Source organism: Rhinolophus sinicus, chromosome 14 (assembly GCF_057876585.1).
Source record: "Rhinolophus sinicus isolate RSI-liver-muscle chromosome 14, RSI-T2T, whole genome shotgun sequence".
Taxonomy (NCBI): Eukaryota; Metazoa; Chordata; class Mammalia; order Chiroptera; family Rhinolophidae; genus Rhinolophus; species Rhinolophus sinicus.
In genome coordinates, this window is record NC_142514.1 from 129,801,620 (window position 1) to 129,825,029 (window position 23,410).

The 23,410-nt window shown below is 47.9% G+C and overlaps 1 protein-coding gene across 3 annotated transcripts in view; it reads left to right on the forward strand.

The window, feature by feature from the left end:
* The window catches only part of ME3 (malic enzyme 3), a 176,215-nt gene extending 153,642 nt beyond the window's left edge, over nucleotides 1-22,573 (forward strand). For all 3 annotated transcript variants that reach the window (XM_019739628.3, XM_074335628.2, XM_088791527.1), the window contains exons 9-15: nucleotides 13,948-14,045; nucleotides 14,331-14,444; nucleotides 16,126-16,231; nucleotides 16,830-16,972; nucleotides 17,509-17,682; nucleotides 20,897-20,995; nucleotides 22,336-22,573. In XM_019739628.3, coding sequence (XP_019595187.3) covers nucleotides 13,948-14,045; nucleotides 14,331-14,444; nucleotides 16,126-16,231; nucleotides 16,830-16,972; nucleotides 17,509-17,682; nucleotides 20,897-20,995; nucleotides 22,336-22,497 — 896 coding nt within the window. In that variant the 3' untranslated portion in view covers nucleotides 22,498-22,573. The remainder of the gene's footprint in view (nucleotides 1-13,947; nucleotides 14,046-14,330; nucleotides 14,445-16,125; nucleotides 16,232-16,829; nucleotides 16,973-17,508; nucleotides 17,683-20,896; nucleotides 20,996-22,335) is intronic.
* Nucleotides 22,574-23,410: the final 837 nt, after the last annotated feature.

The window sequence follows — 23,410 nt, forward strand, 5'->3', positions numbered from 1 at the left end:
TTGCTTTTAGATTTTCCAAACACAAAATGTATCCTTGTCAGAGAATCAGAACAAGTCCTTCTCTTAACTTGGCTGGATGTGTGCTCCTCAGAATGATATCCCGGAAAGACATGGCCCCAGGGCCCCAGAGCACGCCAAAAGCCAGTGGGAAACATCTTCTAGTTCAGGGTCAACTTGGTGCCCTGTTCTATGGACCGGAAATATCTGAGGGCCTTTGAATCTTGCTGCGGGGATGCCGCTGTGTGACACTGGAGTGGAAAGGGACGCCCCTCGGGGATCCTCTCTCCCCATCCGGGATCCAGGCGTTGTTGAAAAGGAGCTCTGTGAGCAATTCCTGGGATTTTATAAAGCCCAAGGGAAACCTTGATGACATATGGGTTATTATTTAACAAATGAAGTGTTGGCAAGCAAACTCTTTAAAAACCAAGGATGCATGTGAGATGAAAAGAACAAGTTGGTGGGGGACAGGTGTTGATCCTGGGGAGTAAGCGATTGGCCAACCCCTCGTTTTGCAGAGAGGCCCAACGCAGTCAGGACTTTTCACCAAATGAGCTAAGAGGATTCAAACCCAGGTAATGATAGCTAATGTTCAGAGCTGAGTATTTAGTATACGTCAGGTACTGTATAGTAATTTAATATAAATAATGTTATGTAAAGAACATTTAATCCTATAAGATAGTATCATCCTCTGTCTTCTAAATGAAGAAAGTGAGACACAGAGAGACGAAGTAACTTCCGTAGCCAATAAGCACCGAGTTGAAATTTGGACTGTAAATTCCAATGTGGTTTCTAATCACTCACCTTACTGTTCCCAGATTTTATACTTCTATTACAAAACCAAATGCCTCTTTCTTGCCTGTGGTCCACATTAAGGGCTAAAGAAATGTGACTAAATGATTTTTTGGTTTTTTGGGTTTTGTTTTTTTTGTATTCATTATAAATTTTCAAGAGACAGGATAACATAGTTAAGCATATTTTAGATAATTAAGGATGAAAATATATGACTTCAGCACTGAAGAGTGGGTGCCCAGGGAGAGAAGACCCCAAAAGGGAAAACTGACACCTTGCAACCCTGCAAGCCTGTCCCCATGCTGTTTCCCTAGCCATGATGCACGGGTCTGGGACCAGCACTGGAGCCCATGAGCCCCGGCTAAGGGAAGGAAGCACTCAGGCACTGCCGCTGCTCACCTCACTGACAGCCCAGAGGGCTGGGCTGTGCCTGTGGCCCTAGAGGAAACACCTGCTAGCCCCTGACCAGCTCCCCTGTCATGGCACTCACCCATGAGTCAGCCACAGGACAGCCATCCCCCTGAGCCCACCGGGCTGCCAAGGCCAGAGGGTGGACGTGGAAAACAAGTCTATGTGGGCAGCACCTGTGCGCAGACTCCAGATGTGCAGACACACACACACAGCCACATGTGTGTACATCCTCATAAACACAGGCACAGGGACACATCGGGGGCCTGCAGTCCATCCGCTCCAATCACCCCCACACTGCTGCCAGAATACACCTCTGAGATGAAACGAGGGCTGTTGACCCCCTCTGCACGAGAAAGCTGTCACTTCCTCACTGGAAGTACCTGCCTGCTTGTGTCCCACCTCCACCCCGACCAAGCTCTCTCACTCTCCCCTCTGACCCTCCCTTACTTGTATCTTATGACCTGCTTCCCAGTCAGTCCTCTCTGTGTGTGAAAGTTCTGTTCTTCACCTTGGGGTACCCTCCCCAGGCCCTTTGCCTGAGTAACTCTTACCCTTCAAGACTCAGCTCAAGGGTATCCTGTCCCAGGGAAGGCCCCACATCAGCCTCCACTTCCCCAGTCAGATTTGGGTGCACATCAGGCACTCCCACAGCCACCTGTTCACCCTCTGTCAGTTTTCTTACCACACTGTACCCCAGATACCTGCACTGGGCTGTCTGTCTCCCCAGGGGACAATAAGCTTCCAGAGGCAGGAACCATGTCTTATCTATTCTCACTCCCCAGCTGTCTGGCACATTGTAGATGCTTCATAAATGTTTGAAGAATAAATGAATGAAGTCTACATATGCAAATTGACATTCTCATAACCACACCCACCTGTTCATGTATGTTGACCCCAAGGGCACTCCTTGATAACATCCTCAACACTCCACATGTCTCACACTCTGCTTCCCAGGGAACTCAAGCTGTGCCAAATAATAACATTGTTGCATGCACATAGAATTTTAGGTTTTGTTTGTTTGTTTGTTTTTTTCCCCATCTTCCGTCTCCCCGCACTCCAGTTCAAGCCGTTGTTTCTCAGTCTCGTTGTGTGTAGGACACAGCTCCCTGGCCCACGCTGGTGTTATGAGCCTTGCGCTCCCCCCAGTTGTCAGTCGGCCGCTCACAGCTCACTCCGGCTGCCCACCACTCAGCTCCAGGGAGAGCCGTTGTTCACAATCTTAGCTGTAGAGGGCGCAGCTCACAGGCCCATGTGGGAATTGAACCTGCGACCTGGGCATTAGGAGCATGGCGCTCCAACCACCTGAGCCACTGTGCTGGCCCGAACTTTAGGTTTGATAAGTATTTTTCATTCGCATTATCTCCCAACTTCCTTGCCACAACACCCTCCCGCTTAGGGAGAGGACAGACATTGCTATCCTACGTCACTGATCAGGAAACAGAAATTCAAGGGTTAAGTTTTGCTTAAGTTTGTGCCAGACAGGCACAAAGCTGGGACTAGTTATTTCTGGATAATGGTAACTGGAACCTAGTTATTTCTGACTCAAACTCTCCACTCTCTCTCCAAGACATCAGGCTGTCTATTCTCCTGTGTGGGTGACATGGGGCAGTGAGTCTTCTTGCCAAGGATTAAGTTCCAGACCCCACCCAAGAGTGGGGCTCACTGCTCTCCTGCATCCTGCTGCTCTCTGCGCCTCTCTCAATCCCTCCTCTAACTCCCACAGTTCACAAACCCAAAGATGAGGGGAGGGGAAAGGGTTTGCCCACAGCCACCAGCTGGTTAGTAATGGGTCGAGGATCAGAAGCCTATTCTGTGTGTTCTCATTGCTAAGAGGACTGAGGAATTCCAGACCTAATGGGGCAACATGGAAGATTAAGCTTATGCCAGAATTGGCCCCCTTTACCTCTAAATACAAAGTAGAGAGAAATGAAACGTAAGACTACACGGCCTTGCTCAAAAATAGAAAAGGAATGCCTGCACACACAGTGTTAGAGAGGGCTGGGGGAAAGGGAGGGAAGAAGGGACAATTGCAGTGGGGATCAGAAACCAAAACCATGCCACGTGTGGTTGCTGGAGACAGGCCAGTCCACCCCGGCAGTTTGTACCTGTGGTCAGAATCCTCTAGAACCCCACACATGGCAGGGGCTGGAACCTGGCTGCCTAAATGAAGATGAGACTGGGCTATGCTGCATGCTCTGAACATCATCCCAGCCTCGTGTCCTCAGTGGAACAAGGAAAGATGTGACTCAAGGCCTAAGGATCCCACCAGCCTGAGCTCCATGAGGTCAGGCCCATGCCTGGTGCCGAGCAGGAGCTCAGGTACGTGGTTTGAAGTGTGTCCCAGGAGGTGATGCCGTAACACACAGCTGGGAACCACTGACCCCACAGGGCCGACCACGGCATGGCTCCTCTGGAGCCCCCGCTGGAAGGGTCGAGTGCTCCCCAGGGCTGCCAATGTCTCCTGCTTCCACCCCAGCTCAGACTCCCGGAAAGCCTCAGTGCCCAGGCGGGTTCTCAGTGAGCAGGGCTGCCAACACACTGACTCATAGCTGGCAGCCTCTTCAGGAATTTTGGAAAAGGCAGCGAGCGGCTCAGGTGACTTTGTTGTTTCAGCTGGGACCAAGGAAGCCTCCCTGCTCTTGGGGGAAGAGGGAGACCTCGAGGAGAAATGGTAATAGGAATGGTCATGCTGGAGGCCAGGCCAGCTGTGTCCTTCCAAAGGAGTCAGGTCCAAGACCCTGCTGGCCTAGTGACCACGGGCCCCCAGCCTCTACTGCTAGCTGCCCGCAGGGTGTGGCTGGGGACGAGAAAACCCAGCTGTCACGTCAGCTCCAGAGCGTCCTCCTACCTCACCAGTCTTCCCTGGACCTGCATTGCCCCCAACTCTTGCCACATCCCCAGGGGCGGACGGCCTCTCAGGGTGCCTGTGTTATGGTATGGCGGGCTGTCCTCACCCCCTCACACTTTCAGGTTTTTATGTGCGAGCCAGAGAGTTTAATAGACATTAGATTCCCCACGTCTCTGCTTTGTAGCTTGGACCAAGTGGCTCAAATCCTCACAGCCTTCTTTTCCTTGTCTGTCAAATGGACATAAGGGTATTGACAACGGTGACTGATAATCAGCCAGTATCGCCAGAATGACCAGGGTGCTCCCCTAAGGCCCGCCTCCATTCCAGTGGGCTGCAGCTTACGCCAATTCACTGTTACGTAGTTCCATCATCACCCTTGTTTATGGCACCAGGTTGTTGTAAGGGCTATAGTGATGCACAGGCAGAGACAGGCACGGAGCGGTCCTCAGGGCTGGTACCTAGCACTAATACGGCTGGTGCAGAGTGGACTCCCAGCACACAGGAAAGGGAAGGAGGAAGGGCTGAGACCTGAGACAGACGGGCTTTGGTGGAGGTGAGGAGAGGAGCCAGTGTGAGCGCAGGACCTGGAGAGCGTGAGGAGAAAGGAGGCAGGGTCCCACCTCACCTCTGCACTTTCCACATATACTCTATCCTTCCAGCCCATCCAATTACTCACATTTCTGTGAATTTTCTTCCAACATTGTAATTTTGAATGTGCTCATCCCTCTGCCTAGAACTCTTTTCCGCTCTTGGCTAATTTTTCTTTGTCCTTAAGGGCTCAAGCCCTCACCTTCCCCAAGACACTGGCACCCAGGGCCACACCTGTTCCACAGACAGGATCCCATCCTTCCCCAGGGCTTGGGAATGATGCCGGGCAGTGGTGACCCTCTTTGCAGAATGCATCCAAGCACCCCAGGAGTCAGATGCCACAGTAGGAAAGGGGAGCTCAGTAAGAAAGGTCCAGCGCAGAAGACTGTGCAGCTGACCTATCCTGGCATTTTCAAGACACCAGGGTTCTTCCCAGCTGTCAGGGGTCTGCTCCTCCACCGCCGACACCACCATACACAGTGAGCAGCAGTTCCGGACCTTTCTGTTCTCTCTCCCCCACAGTGACACTTCCCCTAGTCTCTTCAACCGGATGTCCCCCCAGGCCCCCAAATCTTCCTTTTCATTAAATCCTGTGTTCTGAGGCTATTCTTCACTCACAGGGCTGTCCCAGCCCTGAGGGTCCCATGTCTCGAGCATCTAATACTGGCTTCTCGGGGACCTCCTCCTTAGCCTGTTGCATCAGTTAAATCCCCAGAGAAGCCGAGAAGATGGTAATGATTCTCTCTGGTTCCTTCCAAATGGTGGCAGAATGGGCCTAACCCCACTTTCCTCCATGGGCCAGGAACTGCTTTCTAGAGAGTCCAGGGTTCCAGAAAATTTCCCTCATGGTAAAGACATAGGGTTGAAGCAGTCAGAGAAGGCTTTTGCTTCGTGTCCAATAAGGAGATCTTGAATTTTCTGGACATTAATGCTGTTGACGCCCGTAGACATCCAAGGCCTAGCCCAGGGAAACCCCAGACCTGGCTCTGTACACACTAATGAACAATGAATGGAGGTGATTCTGTGGCTCGTGGCAGCAAGCCTGGCCCGGAGTAGAGGACACCCAGTCCCCCCAAGCCACAGGCCTCCAAAGCCACCTTAGCCAGAGCCTAACCCCCCGTCCTTCCCACTGCCTGGGACAGCAGCCTGGCCTCACCTGATAAATCGCTATTCTTTCCCTCGTCTCCAATAACCTGCTGTTTAGCAGGGAAACTCCTTTAACCTTGTCAAACGTGACCGTTAAAAGCAGAATAGAAACTATATTCTCAGCTTGTCCTTTTGTGCTGTTTCTTGAACCTACAACCTCCAGGACTCAGTTTGCAGGAGATGTAATTGTGGAAAGCTCCCTCCGAAACGGAAAATTTGTTTTTCTTTCATTGTGAATGAGGAACAACCAGTTGTTTTGTGCTGCCCATGGCCTCTTCGGGCACAAGCCATGTCCCCTGGATCCCTGGGTTATGCCAGGGGGTTTCCTCCAGAAAGCTAAGCAGCTTCCTTCCTCTCCATTTATAGGTCCCTAGCATGTTTCCCAAGAGTCCCCCAAAATGAAAGTTAATGATGGAGATAACTTTATTTGCCAAACTTTGTAATATGGGGTTTAAGTAACTGCTGTTTTTCCTCTTGAGTTCTGGTCTGTAATTAGGGTAACTTGCCACTTCAGAGGACGGCCTCAAAGGCAGATCCCAGAAAGGTGACATGAGGAAGCAGCCAGTGAGGGCAGGGTGAGAAGCCAAGTGCAGGGAGAGTTTTCCAAAGGAAAAATGAGCAATGATCTCAAATGCTGCTGAGCAGTCAAGGAAGAGGAGGGCTGAGGCCTGACCCCTAAATTTGGTGCAGTGGAGGTGCTGGTGACGTTGACAAGAGGTGGGAACAGTCACTTAGTTGGATTGGGTGTCAGGGAGATGAAGAAGAAAGGAAATGGAGGCAATGAGTATATTCAGCTCTTTCAAAGAGTTTGGCTGTAAAGGGAAGTGGGAAATAGAGTGGGAACGACAGAGGGTCAAGAAAAGGCTATTTTAGGAGCGAGCTGTACGACACTGCTATGCTGTTGGCAGTGATCCAGTAGAGAGGGAGGAATTGAGGCTGAAGAAGATAGGGGACAGAAAGACATGACAGATTCTTCGAGTAGGCAGAAATGATGGGATCCAGCACATACCTGGAGGTGCCGTTAGCTAGGAGCAGGGGCCCTTCATCAACAGTGAGAGGAGGAAAAGCAAAGTGTGTGCACATGGCTGCAGACATTTTATAGACTTGGCGGTGAGAGGATTCAGAAGTTCTCGCCTGGTAATTTCTATTTTCTTTGAACCTCACTTTCCACCTCAGAGAGGGGAGGGAAAGGACAATAGTACCTGCTTCACAGAATTGTTGTGAAGATTCAGAGAACAAATGCAGGTAAGCATATACCTAGCACGGAGCCAAGGTCATGGTGAGAGTAATCAATAAATAGTCGTTGCCCTGTGTCCTTTCATTGAAATTTTCAACTCTTTCCTATCATATTTCCCATTGGTTTGTGTTTTCCACCTCTTCCAGAGTTATGGCTGAAAATTTACATACACTGCCTAAATTCACTTCCCTCTACCTCCACTACCACTCGCCCCTCAGGTCTCCCCCATGGAAACCTATATAATGTGGCTCCTGCGACCTTTAGCTTTAGAGTCAGGAGAGGCTGTCTGAGCTGCATAGACCCAGGAGTGGAAGCAGCATCCAGGTTTTCCTGCTTTGCTTCCAACTGGATGGCTGGCAAGCCACTGCTTCTCTCTGACCTCGTTTTCCTCATCTGTACAATTGTTGGATGTCGTGCTCTCCATTCCCAATCCAGCACCCTATTTCGCACGTAAGCCGTTATGCAAACTGCAGGTTCTAACTACAAAAGATATTTAACACCCAAGAAGGTAAAGATCCATCAAGAGCGCAAGCAGTGTCTTGGGGAGCTTCCCTGATGAAATATCTTTGGCGCCATCTGGTGGCAGGTGCTTTGTACATCTCCTCCTTTCAGGAGGCAGAAAGCGGTCCTGCAGTAGAATCCAATGAGCAGAAAACTCCCTCTCTATCCAATGGACGGAAACCAGTACTTCGCCTAGAGAAGCCATCTAGTTCAGTGGGTCTCAAACATAAATGGGCATATAAACCATCTGGACAGCTTTTGGATAACAGATTCTGACTCAGTAGAACTAAAATGGAAGCGAGTTTTGGGGGGCAAAAAGTAAGACGGATGAGATTGTTTGCAGGGAAACCGAGCTGTAGGGAATAGTCACCATTATAAGTGAACTTTGAGAAAATAATAGACAAAGGGCATTTGGGGATTTGGGAGGAGGGTCCTACCATCCAACTCTCACCATCTCTGTAAGTGATTTAAATAATTTCAAATTGCTTTTTGATCCTTTATTGGATGTCAGCTTGGTGTTCCTTTTGAATGCGGTACAGTGCTGAGCCTGGCCATGACATAGCCCAGCTTTAGTTAGGTTACATAAAAAGTAGATGTCCGAAAAGAAGGCAGTGATGCCTGGGAAAAGCAGAAATGCCTGGCAGAGGAAATCATTCGGGCTGAATCTTAAGGAATAAATAATGAACTACAGAAGGGTCCCACAGCTAGGGGGAGCAGCGAGGGCAAAACACACCAGTGAAAAAACATGTGGCCTGTTGATGACTAATGCGCCTGGAACACAGAGTACATGGGGACTCACTAGGCTGCAAAGTTACTGATAGCATACTTTTCTGCATGTAAACTAACAAAAAGTATATCATGAACGACTTCTTTATAACAGTCATCACACTTGTAATCATTTAATAACTTCTCTCTTTCCAAAGCAGAAATGAACCTGTCTACTTTGTTACCAGTGCTATCCTCCGTACCCTGGAGTCTGGTACATAACTGATGCTTAATAAATAAATGAATGCAACAGCTTCGAAACAATGACCTCTGACCCCCGACTGTGTTATAGTTATTAGTGCCCAAGCCATGGTAACCTGGGTCCTCAGTAAATGCACACTGAGCTCCTTCGCGACCCTCAGATGATGTTAGGAAGCCCAGCAGTCCTCAGCCATGGCTCTGGGACCCTGCTGACACTTCAGCAGTCCCCCCAGGCCATAGCTGTGTGAAGGCTGCAGAGCCTGCACCCTATCTTCTGGGGAGTATCGGGTCCCGCCTTCTAATGTCCACAGTGATGAATGTACATTTATTAGGCTCCAACTGTTTGCCAAGCCACCTGTCTCAGCCCACCACACAGCCTCTGAGCCAGGCACAAATCCAACCCATGTTCTGGGAGAAGGCCCCACTCCAGAGCTACCAAAAAGCAACCCCCTGGAAAACTAGAAAGAGAAAACAAAATTCACTCATACTTCCACCCTGCAACCATTAGTATTTTGTAGTTCCTTCCAGATTCGGTGTGTGTATTTTTTTACTATTAGAGTCATGATATGTAGACTATTTAAGGTTCTCTTCCTTACAACTAAGCCAATGAATCATAGTTTGGGGGTTAAGAGCACAAACCCTAGAGCCTGATTCCCCAAGAACAAAGCCTCATTCTGTTATGTGATCTTGGACAATCCGGCAAACTGCTCTGTACCTCATTTTCCCAATCTGTAAAATGGGGATGATGATAATAGGAGTAAATAAGTGCCTTTACATTAAGACATATAAAGCACTTAGAACAATATGTTACTAACTTCATAGCTTTTTCTGTGTTGCTACGTACTATGTTTTCCCAAAAATAAGACCTAATCGGAAAATAAGCCCTAGCATGATTTTTCAGGAGGACATCCCCTGAACATAAGCCTTAATGCATCTTTTGGAGTAAAACTTAATATTGGATCTGGTCTTATTTTCCGGGAAACACAGTAATCTTCACAACAACCGTTTTTAATGGCTGCAATATAGTTTACTGAGTATCTACACAAGCTAATTTATTTAACCATTACTCCTTTGTTAGGTTTGTTATTTGTAGTCATTCTGTATTATAAATAGCACTGTCATAAATATCCTAGGACATACATTGTGAAATTTTCCATGCATAGATTCCCAGAAGTAGAAGCATGAGGTCAAAGGGCAAAAACATTTTATGCCTTTAGTCTATACTGGGAAGAAATAGTTTTCCAAAAAAGAGCTGTAGCTCTTTAAAAGGCAATGCATGCTGGAACTTTTTGCTTTTCCCTGCTCCCTCACCAGCCTTAGATAACATCGATTTCTTTGTTTTGTGCAACTTTAACAAGCCATAAATAGTCCCACTTTAACTTACTTTTCTTTGACCATCATAGAAGCTTGTCATTGTATAGGGACAGAGTCCCAGAAAGCAGTTTCCAGGCTCTCGGCCTCACGTGGAAAGGTGCTGGCTCAGGTAGTCGATGGCCATCAGCTGTAACTAGTTGGCCATCAGCTGTAACTAGTTGGCCATCAGCTGTAACCAGTTAGCCATTGGCCACTGATATAACTGCTGTGGCTGAGCTAGCAAGCATAGATTGCAGTTAGCAAGTGGGTTGGTTGGTTGGCGGAGAAGCTGATGGCGGATTGCAGATAATGTGGCTCCTACTTCCTGTGTCTCCAAACCAACCACCAGCGAGAATATAGTGGTATGAACCCCCCCATCGATGGCTCCGTGGATGTTCCTTCTTGGCCTCACCATGTCCTGCGTTCTTATGCGGGGAGGGGGACCAGAGACCCCGCAGGCCACCTAGCATGACACATTGCCAACTGCAATTACTTATTATGAACTCTATCAGTCAAGTTCCACACCAGTTGCTTTAACAGAGAAAACCTGATGCCAAGAATTGTGGATTATGTATTAAGGAATTGAAAAGCCAAATAAAACAGTAAGGATTTCTACCACCCCTGGGGCTGGAGAAGCAAAGGGAAGATGAGGCGGCAACTGGCTTAGTATCCGTGTCTCTGAGGCGTGTGCTACCAGGCTGGTTCTATAAGTGAGGGACACACAACAAACTGGATTCAGCAGCTGCTCTGGGGACAAACTGCTGCTGTAAAGGTTAAAAACCAAGGCTGTAGGGTTGCCAGATTTAGCAAAACAAAATGCAGATGCCCAGTTAAATTTTAATTTCAGATAAACAATTTTTTTAGACTATTTATGCTAGCTCATAGGACATACTTACAATAAAACATTATTTGTTAACAGATACAAACCCATAGATACAGAGAACAAGAGAACAAAATGACAGTTTTGGGAGGGATGGGTGAAAAGGTGAAGGGATTAAGAAGTACAAATTGGTAGTTACGAAATAGTCAAGGGGATGTAAAGTGCAGCATAGGGAATACAGTCAATAATATTGTAATAACTGTGTATGGTGCCAAGAGGGTATTAGACTAATGGGGGAGGATCACTTTGTAAATTATATAAATGTCTAACTACTATGCTGTACACCTGAAACTAATATAAAATACTATTGAATGCCAACTGTCATTGAAAATAAATTTTTAAAAAACACTTGTTGTTTATTTATAATTCAAATTTAACTAAGTGGCCTACATTTTACCTCGTAATCTTAAAAGGCAGGGATGATACTGGAAAAGAGTTCCTACCCCCCTCAGCTAGCCTTTCAGTCGCCCTCTGGCGCCCCCTATTGGCAGAGCCCAGCATAGAGCCAGTTGACAAAGCTGAAAAGCGGTTTGTAGACAAAGCAGAGTCAAGAGTGGGTTTGAAGCTGAGAAACAATTACCCATCAATTGGTACAGTCCACCCTTTCAACTATTCAGCATCCATACGCCATTTTATACACAGGTACTTCCAGACAACAAAAACAACTCTAACAAAATGTATAATAAAATGCAACTATCTTTCCAACAAATGAAGACATTCTACCTTCTCCCTGAAATGGGGAGAGGCAAAGTTTCACAAGTCATTTTATTCATCTCTGAAAGAAAGCCACACTATCCATCTCTGGGCAGATGAACTATTCTTAAAAACTCAGTCGCCCTCACATTTGAAAATTCGGTTACCTAAAGACTAAATTATAGAATTATCTTCCAACAAAACTTATATAAAGTAATAAGAAGAAGGAGAAGGGAGAATAAATTCACTAATATATGCCATTATGTGTCACATAATAATCAAGGAAGAAAGAATGCATGGCTGCTACATTCCTCATGTCTATAACCAGTCATGAAGCCATAGTTGATGATTATAAATTTCTTCGTCAACCTCCCATTCTATGCTTTCTTGTCCTCAGGCAGGACCTCAGCTCGCCAGGATTCTTTACCTAGTAGGATGACCCAAACCTTCATTTCTGAAGCATCTCAATCCTCAGTAGTCCTGTCTCTCTTTAGTTGTAATAGTATGCATTAATATTTACTATGAAGCATGGAAGTATCATCATACACCCCAGAAGATCTGGGCTCTGGCGTAATCCTCCCAGCCCCCAGTTTCCCATGGTTGTCAGGATGAATCAACACAATCGGTAAAGTAACCCTCTTCTTTGCCCACTGGTTTCAAGGCAAAAAGAGCACCAAATGGCCAGGTGGCAGTCTCAACTCCCAATTCAATGAAACCACGTGGTGAACTCTGATGGAAGCATATGTCTTTTGGGAATCAAGACCTCCAGTTCAGAGAGCACAGTGTTGAAGGGGCAGGAAGCAAAACTTTGGCAAGTGAGTCAGGTAAAATGGGGAGAGGAGCCACTTCCACCTCAACCCCTTGATTTCCAGACCCAAGTCCTCTGGCTATGAGATTAGGAGTACAATGTATTGTTTACTAAGTCAAATCATATATTGCATTCTGTAAGATACAGCCTCACCATCTCCATAGGGTGTTACCTCAACTGAGTCTTAAGTAGATCTGCAGTAGCCCATTCTACCATTCTATTAAGCCAGCTGCTCCTGGGCAGTAGAGTACGTGTTAAGACCACGGAATTCCATGAGCCTGTTGCTGCTTTTCTATTACTGTGAAATGAATTCCTTGATTAGAAAGAAGCCTGTTGTCTGAATATAGCAGGATGGTGAGTAGGCATTCAAACATCCACAGATCATGGCACTGGCAGGGCATTATAGACAGGGAAGGAAAATCCATATCCAGAATATAGGTTCACTCCAGTGAGGGCAAATCTCTCTCCTATCTATAATGGAAGGCATCCAATGTACTCATCCTGCTGCCAGGCGGATGGTCCTTCCAGGGAATGGTGCCATATCAGGAGCTCAGCATTGATCTCTGCCATCGACAGGTTAGTTTTTCAGCAGTAGCAGTAGCAGGTCAGCCTTGGTGAGTGGAAGTCCATGCATACCCTCCATCCTTGTCACCATGGCTACTTTGTACATAAACTCGTTGAGCAAATCCTAGGTGGCTGGGGAAAGATGCTGGCTGACATGCACAGGACATGCCACATTGTCCCCCTGATATTGAGAACCTAGTCTCATCATACTTTTTGGTGAGCTTTTACATGGGGCACAGATATCGTCACACACTGTACCTATTCCAAGAGGTCCATCCACACACCCCTTCCCCAGACTTCCTCATCACCAATCTTACTATTCGGTTCTTTCTAAGTCCCTGACCATCCAGCTAAACCACTAGCAATTGCCCATGAATCACTTCCATCTAGCTATCTCTTAGACCGAACAACCAAGGACACTTGAAGTCATGTCCATTGGGAACTGTTCCACCATCACCCTTTACGACTACCTTTCATTGGGGCTGTGAAGATACAGCCTTTCACTTCCAGTTGATGGAAGCACATTATGAAGAATAACCTGTAAACCAAGTCCAGGTTATTTTCTTCTTGGTCAGCTGGCGAGAAGGAATTCCTGTTAAGGCCTTAGGTGTAGATTGAAGGAGAAGTAGGTATCAAACGAACCTGAACCACCTGCTCATGCAACTTTACCTTCTGGTCATGCTCAAGCCATTTGACGATGGGATGCTTCTAGGCTTAGACTTGGTGGATCAGATAGGCACCTCAGTTCATATGGTCACTTAATGTCTTGTGGCTATTTTATGGCCTCATTTTTCATATGTTTTTATCCATTTATCCCTTAAACAAAGACTATCTATGAGGCTCACACTTTGTTTTGGATTCCATTATATTTATTCTTGTCATTTCATTTGCAAACGATGGTGGTAGCAGCACCTCACTCTCTGATCTTCTCTCCCAGGGTTGAGTAACAATCCAGGAGCTGTTTCTCAAAGTAACAGTTATCTGCAAAAAAGGGCATGGGTTTGCTTTAAAACCTGCATGCCTACAGGCTTGACTTCGATAAGGACTAAGGAATGTGGCTTGTTCCACCACGGGTCCTGGGGGTGGGGGGATTCTGCCACAGGTCTTCTCTTGGAGGCTGGGACCCAGTGGCCAGAGGTTGATTTCAGTCCACACCGTTGCAGGCACAGCCTCCGTCGCTGTGGCAGGGATCCTGGCTGCTCTGAGAATCACCAAGAACAAGCTCTCCAATCATGTATTTGTTTTCCAAGGTGCAGGTGAGGTAGGTGCCATCAGGGGCTCTCTACTGTTGTTCCAGTAGGAAAATAAGAATGGGTGTCAAGGAGGGGAGGTGTCCTGGGGTTCTGAGAAGAGGAAGAAGCACAGGTGTGTTGTGATAATTGCAGATGCCTTAGCCCCAACATTTGGATGACTCAAGGCAAGGATTTAACTGGGTCTCTTGGAAGCAGGGGTGGGGGGAAGGAAAGAGGACCTTGATGAAGCATCTGATAAATGCCAAGTAGCTGTTTGCCCTGTGTCTGAACATCTGCCATATGGTACCTCCCAGGCAGCCATGGGCATTGCCCACCTCCTTGTCATGGCCCTAGAGAAAGAAGGTGTACCCAAGGCAGAGGCCACAAAGAAGATCTGGATGGTGGACTCCAAGGGACTCATTGTCAAGGTACTGTCAGCCTGGAGACCTGGACGTTTTCTGACACCTTCGGCTATTGGGAGTGGACAGGATGAAGTCTCCAAGGACCAAATAGCTCAGAGAGAATAGAGGGCAAAGGGAGGGCAATGCCCTAACTTCCAAAGCAAAAGACTCATCATAAAGTAGCCTTAATTTCTCTTGTCCAAAAGCTCTGAATATGGGTGTAAGTGTGTGTATGTGTGCCCCTTCCGGCCTCATCTCCCACCACTTCCTGCCTTGCACTAACCTCCAACCATATTGAATCATAGTCGTCCAAAAGGAACATGCTGTCTTCCACATCTTTACACATTTTCTTCTTCTGCCTGAAATGCTCTTCTCTCTTTTCCCACATGCCCACTCTCAACCCTTAACACCATCATTTCTTCCTTTTCTGATTTAGCTCAAATGTTACCTCCTCCAAGAAGTTTCCTCTGAGCATCTAGGTCTCAGTGAATTTCCTACATCAATGGTCACGTAGCCCTCCCCTTCCATATACTACACTTCCCACATAGGGCAGTTGCCCCTTTACTAGTCTGTTTCCCTACTAGGCTATATAGTCTTGATGTCAATGTCTGGTGTATGGTAAGTATAGAACTAATGTTTAAGGTATGAGTGAAAAAAAAAGAGAAACAGTCCAGCTCCTGACCGGAATGTGGTGAGGGACACAACTGGATCACCTCCTCTCTTAGGACTTCACTCAGAGCTCCAAGTGTTAATTCCCAGAATTTCACTAACATGGACTGTCAGTGAGAGACGAAAAAGATGACTGAGATAGGAACAGGGGAAGTGTGAGGGGCCGTCGACCAAGAGTAGCAGAGACCCTTCAGCATAAAATGACCTTTCTATTCCATATAGAACCAGGTTACTGCTGGCAGCAACTGAGGCCTGGAGAGTCCTCCTCCCACCCCAGGTCATTCCAGAGCATAATCCAGGCACAGGTCGGGGCTGCCACACTTCTCTCTTGCCCATCTTTCAACATCCTTTTGCTAACCCCACTGAGCTCACCCCTACTCAGAACTCTCAAAGCTGATGTCTTCACTCTGGTTCTCATGAGGGCAGCTAACCCAAAGGAGTCATCAGAAACATCTGTACCCATTTACCAGTCTGTCATCCACTGACTCCTATTAGATGAAAATGAAGGCATATGAAGCTGGTTGGGCACAGCCAGCCATTGACAGCCTGCTCTACAGCTCAGCCTACTATTATTCACAGGGAGGTTAATGGCTCTTGTGAAATGTATTCAGATTAGCTCCCTGGCCCTACGTGCCTCAGGCCCCAACCCTAACTGGATCTAGGAGCTGGATGTCTTGGGACCAACAGTCTTAGTCAGACTCAGACATTTCCTGAGAGCCTTTCTGTCCTGGCCCAGGAAGTTCATGACCCCAGCAGCTCAAAGAAAGGCTTTGTGGATTCTCTATATATGGTTTGGATTAAATAAATACAACACACACACACACACACACACACACACACACACACACACAAAATCTTTAGGTTCTACCAGGAAATCTGATCGAGAGAATGGGCCGGGCCCCAAGGCTTCTGATAGTGCAGACCAAAGCACAGGGCTCAGCAGGGAATGCTCTCAGCATCTCCGTCTCCGGATGCATCCATGCCGCTGCCTAACAGTTCTCACCACTACAGCTGCTTCACATTTTTCCTTTCCCTGCAGGGGAGGAGCCACCTGAACCATGAGAAGGAGATGTTTGCTCAAGATCATCCCGAGGTGAACTCCCTGGAGGAGGTGGTGAGGCTGGTGAAACCCACAGCCATCATAGGTAGGAGGAGGGAGGCAGCCCGCGGCCCAGCCCAACTAACCCTCTTGACTTGCAGGTGGAGACTGAGGCTCAGCAAGAAGGCATAAGCGGTCCATGGAAACACAGCTCTTCCCCTATCTCATGTCTAATTCAATACCACAAACTTTTATTGAGTGCTAGTGTATAAAAACCATAGAGCTAAGGCACGGAGTTGGGGCTTAATGGTGCAGAGTTACACAGCGCAGTGGAAGAGCGCAGGGCTGGTCTCTAACCAGAATGACAGGAACATTCCTTCCTGAGGCGGGGACCGTGGCATGTCTCCCTGTACTGAGGCAGCAGCCCAGTCTAAAGGACAATGCCAGGAATGCCTTTCCAGGTGCATCTGAACTGGGCAGGGACCTGCAGTGGACCAGTGGTCCCTTAGAGATTGACAGGAGGTCTCAGCCAGCTCAAGCAGAGAGACCCTTTCTCTTCTGCTCCCTCCGTCTCTATGGCAGATGCCATCCCCAAGACGCCTGAGTCTTTCACATGGCACCTAGTTCCCCACTACTACCACCAGGAGAGGAATGGGTTGTTTCTAAAGAGTAGGCATCCCCACTACCCCGCCTTTTCCCTATAGGTGTTGCCGCCATCGCAGGAGCCTTCACGGAGCAGATTCTGAGGGACATGGCCTCCTTCCACGAGCGCCCTATCATCTTTGCCCTGAGCAACCCCACCAGCAAGGCCGAGTGCACGGCTGAGAAGTGCTACCAGGTCACCGAGGTCAGCGGGGAGTCCTTCCTTCCCCAGGCTGAGAGGACATAGTAACAATAACTATGAGTAACCCTATGAGGGTGAAAAACATCCCCAGTTGCTAAGGAGCAAACTGAGGTTCAGAAGGATGTAGTAACTTGCCCAAGGGCACAGAGCTAGTAAGGAGAGGAGCTGGCGCTGAAACCCAGGTCTCACTCCAAAGCCCACGCTCTTACCATTGTGCTATATGCTCAAGGTTCCCCTGATAACACAGAGCCTCCAGAACCCCAGGCATTTGCAGACTCTAGGCCACGTGCATACCTGTCATGTCCTGGCTTGGCCCTCCCAGGAAGTGACAGGTAAAAAAGGTCCACTTTCACCTTTCAGCGGTTTCTTGGCTACCAGGTAACTCAGTGGGACTAAGCTTTCTGGTCAAATGAACAAAACACAATGCTGAGCCTTTGGGAGAAGATAAAGAAAGGTCCAATGTTTGGGATAAGATTAGGCCACCTTACTGCCCAAAACCGATCTCCAAGCTCTGTCTCTGATTTTCTTCCTGCCTCCAGGGCCGAGGGATCTTTGCCAGTGGAAGTCCTTTTAAGAGTGTCACCCTGAAGGATGGCAGGACCTTCATTCCGGGACAGGGAAACAACGCCTATGTGTTTCCGGGAGTGGCTCTGGGCGTCATCGCCGGCGGGATCCGGCACATCCCAGATGAGATCTTCCTCCTGACAGCAGAGGTAGCACTGTCCCTGCTCCCTACGTGCACCCAGAAGAGCCTGTGACCTACCCCACGTCCCACACCGGGCCCCCAAAGATTCCTCCTCTCATCTCTCCTACCAACCTGCCCCCAACCCTGGCAATGGATCCCCAAAGTGCTTGAACCTCAAGCGTCTCTCAAAATCACTTTGCGGCTTGAACTTCTCTCAAAACACACACAGGGTTTTTAAGAGGGGATAGGAAATAGTCGAAAGCAGGGGTGTTAGCAGAGCATTAGCTGTGAGGAGACATACCTTGTACTGCTCCCTGTCTCCCAGCCGTGCCTGTCTAGATGCTCAGAACAGAGGAGTTGCCCCAAAGTTGCCACATCTGAAACTGTGGCCTCATGGACCGTGAAAGGCAATGGGTTCTTCCAGCCATGGGTTTTGAGCACGTCACCGGGATACCTGCCGGCATAATAAGCCCCACTAGGGCAGCTTCCCATAAGGAAAGGGAGAGGTTGCTTCTCTGGTTTGCCTGCTCTGAGTACAGATCTCGGGGTGTGGGAGTGCACCTGCTCCAGGTATCTTACTAGAAAAGCTCCCAGGAGGGTTCTTCACTGGACACGATGAAAATAATGAAAGAATTCATTAAGAATGTGGATTCATAATAATGGTTATTAATAATAACAGTTATAAGTGGCTCACGTTTTATCGAGTGCTTACTAAATGCCAGGCACTTCACATTTAACCTCACTCTGAGGCATAGAAATGTCTCTGTTGGCAGGTTACACTAATCAGAGCTATTAACATATACAGATATTAAGTGTATGTATCTCCAATGAGCTCCAAAGGCTCCACTGTGATTTCCGACATCCATCTGCATTTCCCAGCAAAACCAGCAAGACACGGGAGTGGATTCCACGCAGCCCTGTCCAATTCCACTTCCACGAGTCCCACAAGGAACTGCCTCATGTACTAGGTTCCTTTTTACTCCACCTTGGGCTTTGAGTGCCAGCTCTGCAAGGCCCTTCCGATAACGTCTCCTGGAGGTGTTGCAGCCTCCCCCAAACTATGTGCACACTAGCTATGGCTTCGTGCTGTGGTTCTCTGTCCCTTCTGTCTGAGTGTTCTGTGTTTGTATTTTTCTCGTTGCCATGGTCAGTGGTGGTGATGTCTGCCCTATGGCCATGGGCAAAGCTATCTGAAACTCCCATTGATTAGGCAGAGTCGGTCTGAAAGCAAGTTCCCCCACTGTGCAGAAACATGGTTGCTAGAGACTTCCTATGTAGCCCCCAGAGACAGTCTCACCCTCTTCCCCACCTCCCTCCCTGTGCTGTGGGCCAGTCCATCTCCATCGTTACAAAAACAGTGTCCTCCATCTCAATCTACTTATTAATCACCTGCTGTGAGCAGGACAAGGTCCCTCCCCTCCAGGAGCTGACAATCTGGTCTTCAAAGGCCTGACAAGTTATATTTCTGAAAAGTGTGCTTTTATTGAGACAATTTAAGTCAACTCTGTCTTTCCTATGGAAAAAAATAATACAAGTATTAGGAGATTTACATGGACAAATTCATTTCACACTGACAGCTCTGTAAAATACGTATAGTGATTATCCCTACGTTGTAGACAAACAAAGTGAGGCACAGAGAATTTAAGTAACTTGTTCAATGTCACTAGGCATGTGATGACCAGGATGACCCCAGGCAAAGTGACCGCAAGCTGATGCAGAGCATGTCCAGTGCCCAACGCCTTAGAAGTGACCACAGATACATGATTTATCTCTTTACGCTGAAGAATAACCTTTCTAGATGCAGATCTAGCCATGGAGATAGATCCTGATTCCCTCTAATCAGTCCATCTCCTCCATTAAGAGAATCCTTCCAAATCCAGAGCAGGCTGTCACTGTCCTCATTTCAGACTTGTGTATGGCTACTCGGTGCTTACAGGATAAAGTCCAAACTGCTTCATAGATTTCCATACAAGGCACTTCATCACCTGGCCTTCTTTACTCTCCAGCCTCACTCGTACCCTCCCCCTACCATCAACATATCATCTAATGTTCTTTCTTCAATCTCTTCCTCTTGCTCTTTCTTGCTCCCTCTTCTCTCTCACCTCCGAGAATTTAATGTGCATATGCTATTCTCGTTCCCCTTTTCAGGTAATTCATACTTTGTCCTTCAGGTCTTAGCTTATAGCACTTCTTCTGGAAAGCCTTTCCTGTACATGGCAGACTCCTCTATGTCTATATGTCCTTTCTCCTTGCATTCACTGTGTTATAATTGGTATAATTTTAATTGTCCACTGACACCAGTCTCCGGGACGGCAAAGACTTCATGGCTTCTCCACCATGGATCCTCAGCACCTAGCACAGAACCTGGCATGTCACCGAACTCAGTGAATGTTTGACTGAGTGGAAGGGAGAGAAAGGAATGTGAGAATGAGGCAGCAGAAGGGGAGGCCCACTTCCCCATTGTCTGCCAAACTCTGAGGAGAGACCAACTCTTTTACCTTGCCCATTCTGGGACACACGGTTCCCAGGCTTTTCCCAAATTTAACTTTGACACAAGATCTCGTGGGAGTAGATGCAGAGCCGCCACATTAAAGAGGCTTTTTTGCAAGGCTGGCTGAGTACCAGTGCCTGAGGCTGGAGGATGAGGCTTGGGAGGTAAGCTGCCCTCCAAGACAGGCTCTGGACAAAGGAGGCAAGCTGTGGAGGGCATCGCTTTCAGGGTGATGTGCTTAGGGCATTTATTCAGGTAAAGTCCAAGGCCCATTTGTGGGGCTCACTGGAGAAGAAGCCTTTCCTCAGTCTGGGACCAGAGCTCAAGGAGCCCTGAATACAGAGACTGGATGGCCTAGGTGAGCACCCAGGAGGTTACTAAGGCCATGGGAGAGGCTGGAGTTCAGGGAGTAAGGGACTCAGGGGCCCATATGCAACAGGCTAGACCAGACAAGGCAGAGTCTGCTTCGCAAGCCATGAGTTTATGCGTCTTGGTCTTAGTGATTGTTCTCTTGAATTCAGAAAGCCTCGGGTTATTTTAAGCCTCAGCCAGTCTCATAGTACAGAAAGGATGTGTCCTGGCTTAAGCCCAAGCATTAAGCTCCCCTGGGGCCAGGTGGTAGCAGAGACAACAGTGAGAAATACAGAGACTGGCCACCTTTGCGGGGTGAGGGGAGTCTCTGGTGTAATGATTTGGGCTTGTTCTGGGAAGGCCGAAACTGAGCTTATGCCTCTTGGTTCTCTCTCCCCAGCAAATTGCCCAGGAGGTCTCTGAGCAACATCTGTCCCAGGGGAGACTATACCCACCGCTCAACACCATCCGAGATGTGTCTCTGAGAATCGCCGTCGAAGTAAGGCGCATCCTACCCCCGTAATATGAGTACTGAGGCTAACTGACTTTCTCTGACTGAGGAGGGTTAATGGGATGGCAGCTAAGGAGACATCCTGAGCTCCTTGGGCTGCACTGCATACAACCCAGAGGCTGGGTGACAAACTTCTGCCTGCAACTCGAGCCCCACCCGCAACGCCCACTCCAGCCACTTCTGGGAATGATCCTGGCTTTCCCTTCAAATATCAGGCAGAAAGGTCATCCATAGTTTTGTGGACCGGAACGTGGGTGGAATTTTTTTTAAATGAATCATAAGTGCCCATTTATACAGAAAGGGTAACTTGCATACCACTACGGAAAGCGCTCAGGCTGGGGAGCCCCAGCTCTGCCAATCGGCAGCAGAGTCACCGGGGGCCAATCACTTCACTTCCTTGAGTCTCAGTTTCCTTTTTTTCCGAAGAGGCCAGTAATTCCCCTCTCCCAGAGTTCTGGAGAAGACTAAAAGAGAACAGTCAGAAAGCTCCACACTGCCTTGTGGCCAGAGTAGATGCTCATTCCTCTCCTTTCTCTCAGAAAGGCTGGGCCATGGGATGACCAGGTTCATGGACTAGTCCAAGGAAAAATGTCACCCTAGAGACCACGCAGAGATGATGGGTTTGCAAAGAATCAGAACATGTTGCAATAAAGACTGGCCCAACACTGGTAACTGTAGAATCTGGACGATGACTACAAGAGGGTTTACTGTACTGTTATTTCTATTACTATATGTATTTTGCATTTTTTATAATCAATTTTAAAAAATAATTTTATAAAACACATTGCACAACAGCACTCACTCCCCGTGAGTTGTCCATTGTAGGATCACCCTCAAGACCAATAACCCAGCTTCCTCTTGTCCAGTTCCTTACTTTTTGGGACATTTAGATTCACGCCATTCTGATGTCAAATCTAATACCCAGATAACAATGTCCAGACTGGCCTTCCAATTCAACCCACATTTGCGGCGCGGGGAATATCAGGCACTAAACACTTTTTCTTGTTGCCTCACTTTATTCTCACACCACTCTAAAGAAAGATCTTATTACTCCCACTTTAAAGATGAGGAAACTGAGGCTCAGCAAGGATAATGTCACTGCTGAGGACTCACAGACTGTGGGAAGCAGAGGCAAACTCTAGTCTGAGACCTCTTGACTCCAGCCCTGTACCTGGGCAGAAAGCTCATCTTTCCTATCCAGTGGCTTCATGGGCCACAGCTCACGTCTGGTTTTTCAGGGTATATTCCCTTTCACATGCCCCAAGCAAAGGCGCTTAAGCAGACTGCTCCTTAGATCTAGTTCCTCAGCCAAACTTGTTTTTCCCTAGGTTCTCAACTTCGCGTACAAACACAGCCTGGCCTCCTACTACCCAGAGCCCAAGGACAAGGAGGCTTTTGTAAGATCCCTGGTCTACACTCCAGCCTATGACTCCTTTACATTGGACAGCTACACTTGGCCCAAGGAAGCCATGAATGTTCAGACGGTCTGATGCACTCTCAGAGGCGGGCGCGTGGCTGGATGAAGCCCAGAGGAACACTGACAATATAAATGGATTCCAAAATGGCCACCCTTGTCACTGTGTTTTTCCTTTGAGCTTTTTGGTGTGAGGGGAGATGCCCAGCATACAGTAAAGGAGAGCCTTGTCCCTGAAGGCCCTGAGTTCACTTTTCTATAACCCTCCTCTGCCTTCCTTCCCAAGAATTTCTTCAACTATTAATTGCCAACTACTGGCAAGCCCTGGTGGGAAATCTAGAATACTGCCTAGAACTCTGCCTTTCAGAGCTCAGGGTCTAATGGAGGAGATGAGACATGGACAAAATTCATTGTGCCACAAAGGAGAAAGTGGTAGATCCATGAAAGAAGTACAGATAAAGGTCAAGGGTGCTCAGAGAAGGGAGAGGATACTTCTTATGAGGACGTAAGAAAAGGCCTCAGGGGGAGCAGTGTTTGCACTGCGCCCCAAGAATGAAGGATAGGTAGGAGTCATGGGGAATGAGGAATGAGAGAGCAGCCACTGGTGTGAGTGTGGCCCACCCATCAGGGAGGTGAGTCCCTGTAGGAGAAATATACACTCTTCAAGTCTCAGATGGGTGTGGGGGCTGAGTGGCTGGAGGCAGCTCACTAACTAATCAGAATGGTCACTGCTTTGTGGGCTGCTGAGTATGAGACATTCCTTTTGGGTTATTACTAAAAGGAAAAACAGAGAAATGTGGGTGGGGAGGGTCAGCAAGCAAAGGAGTGAGGAGGAAGAGAGGCAGGGAGGGGAAGAGCACCACAGGGAGTTCTAGGGAAGACTTGATTTTCATTTTCTTGACTTTGGGACACTCACTCTTCCACCCTTCACTCTCTGAAATAATTCAGCACACCAAAACAGTGTTCTTATAGAATGGTGTCAGTCTGTC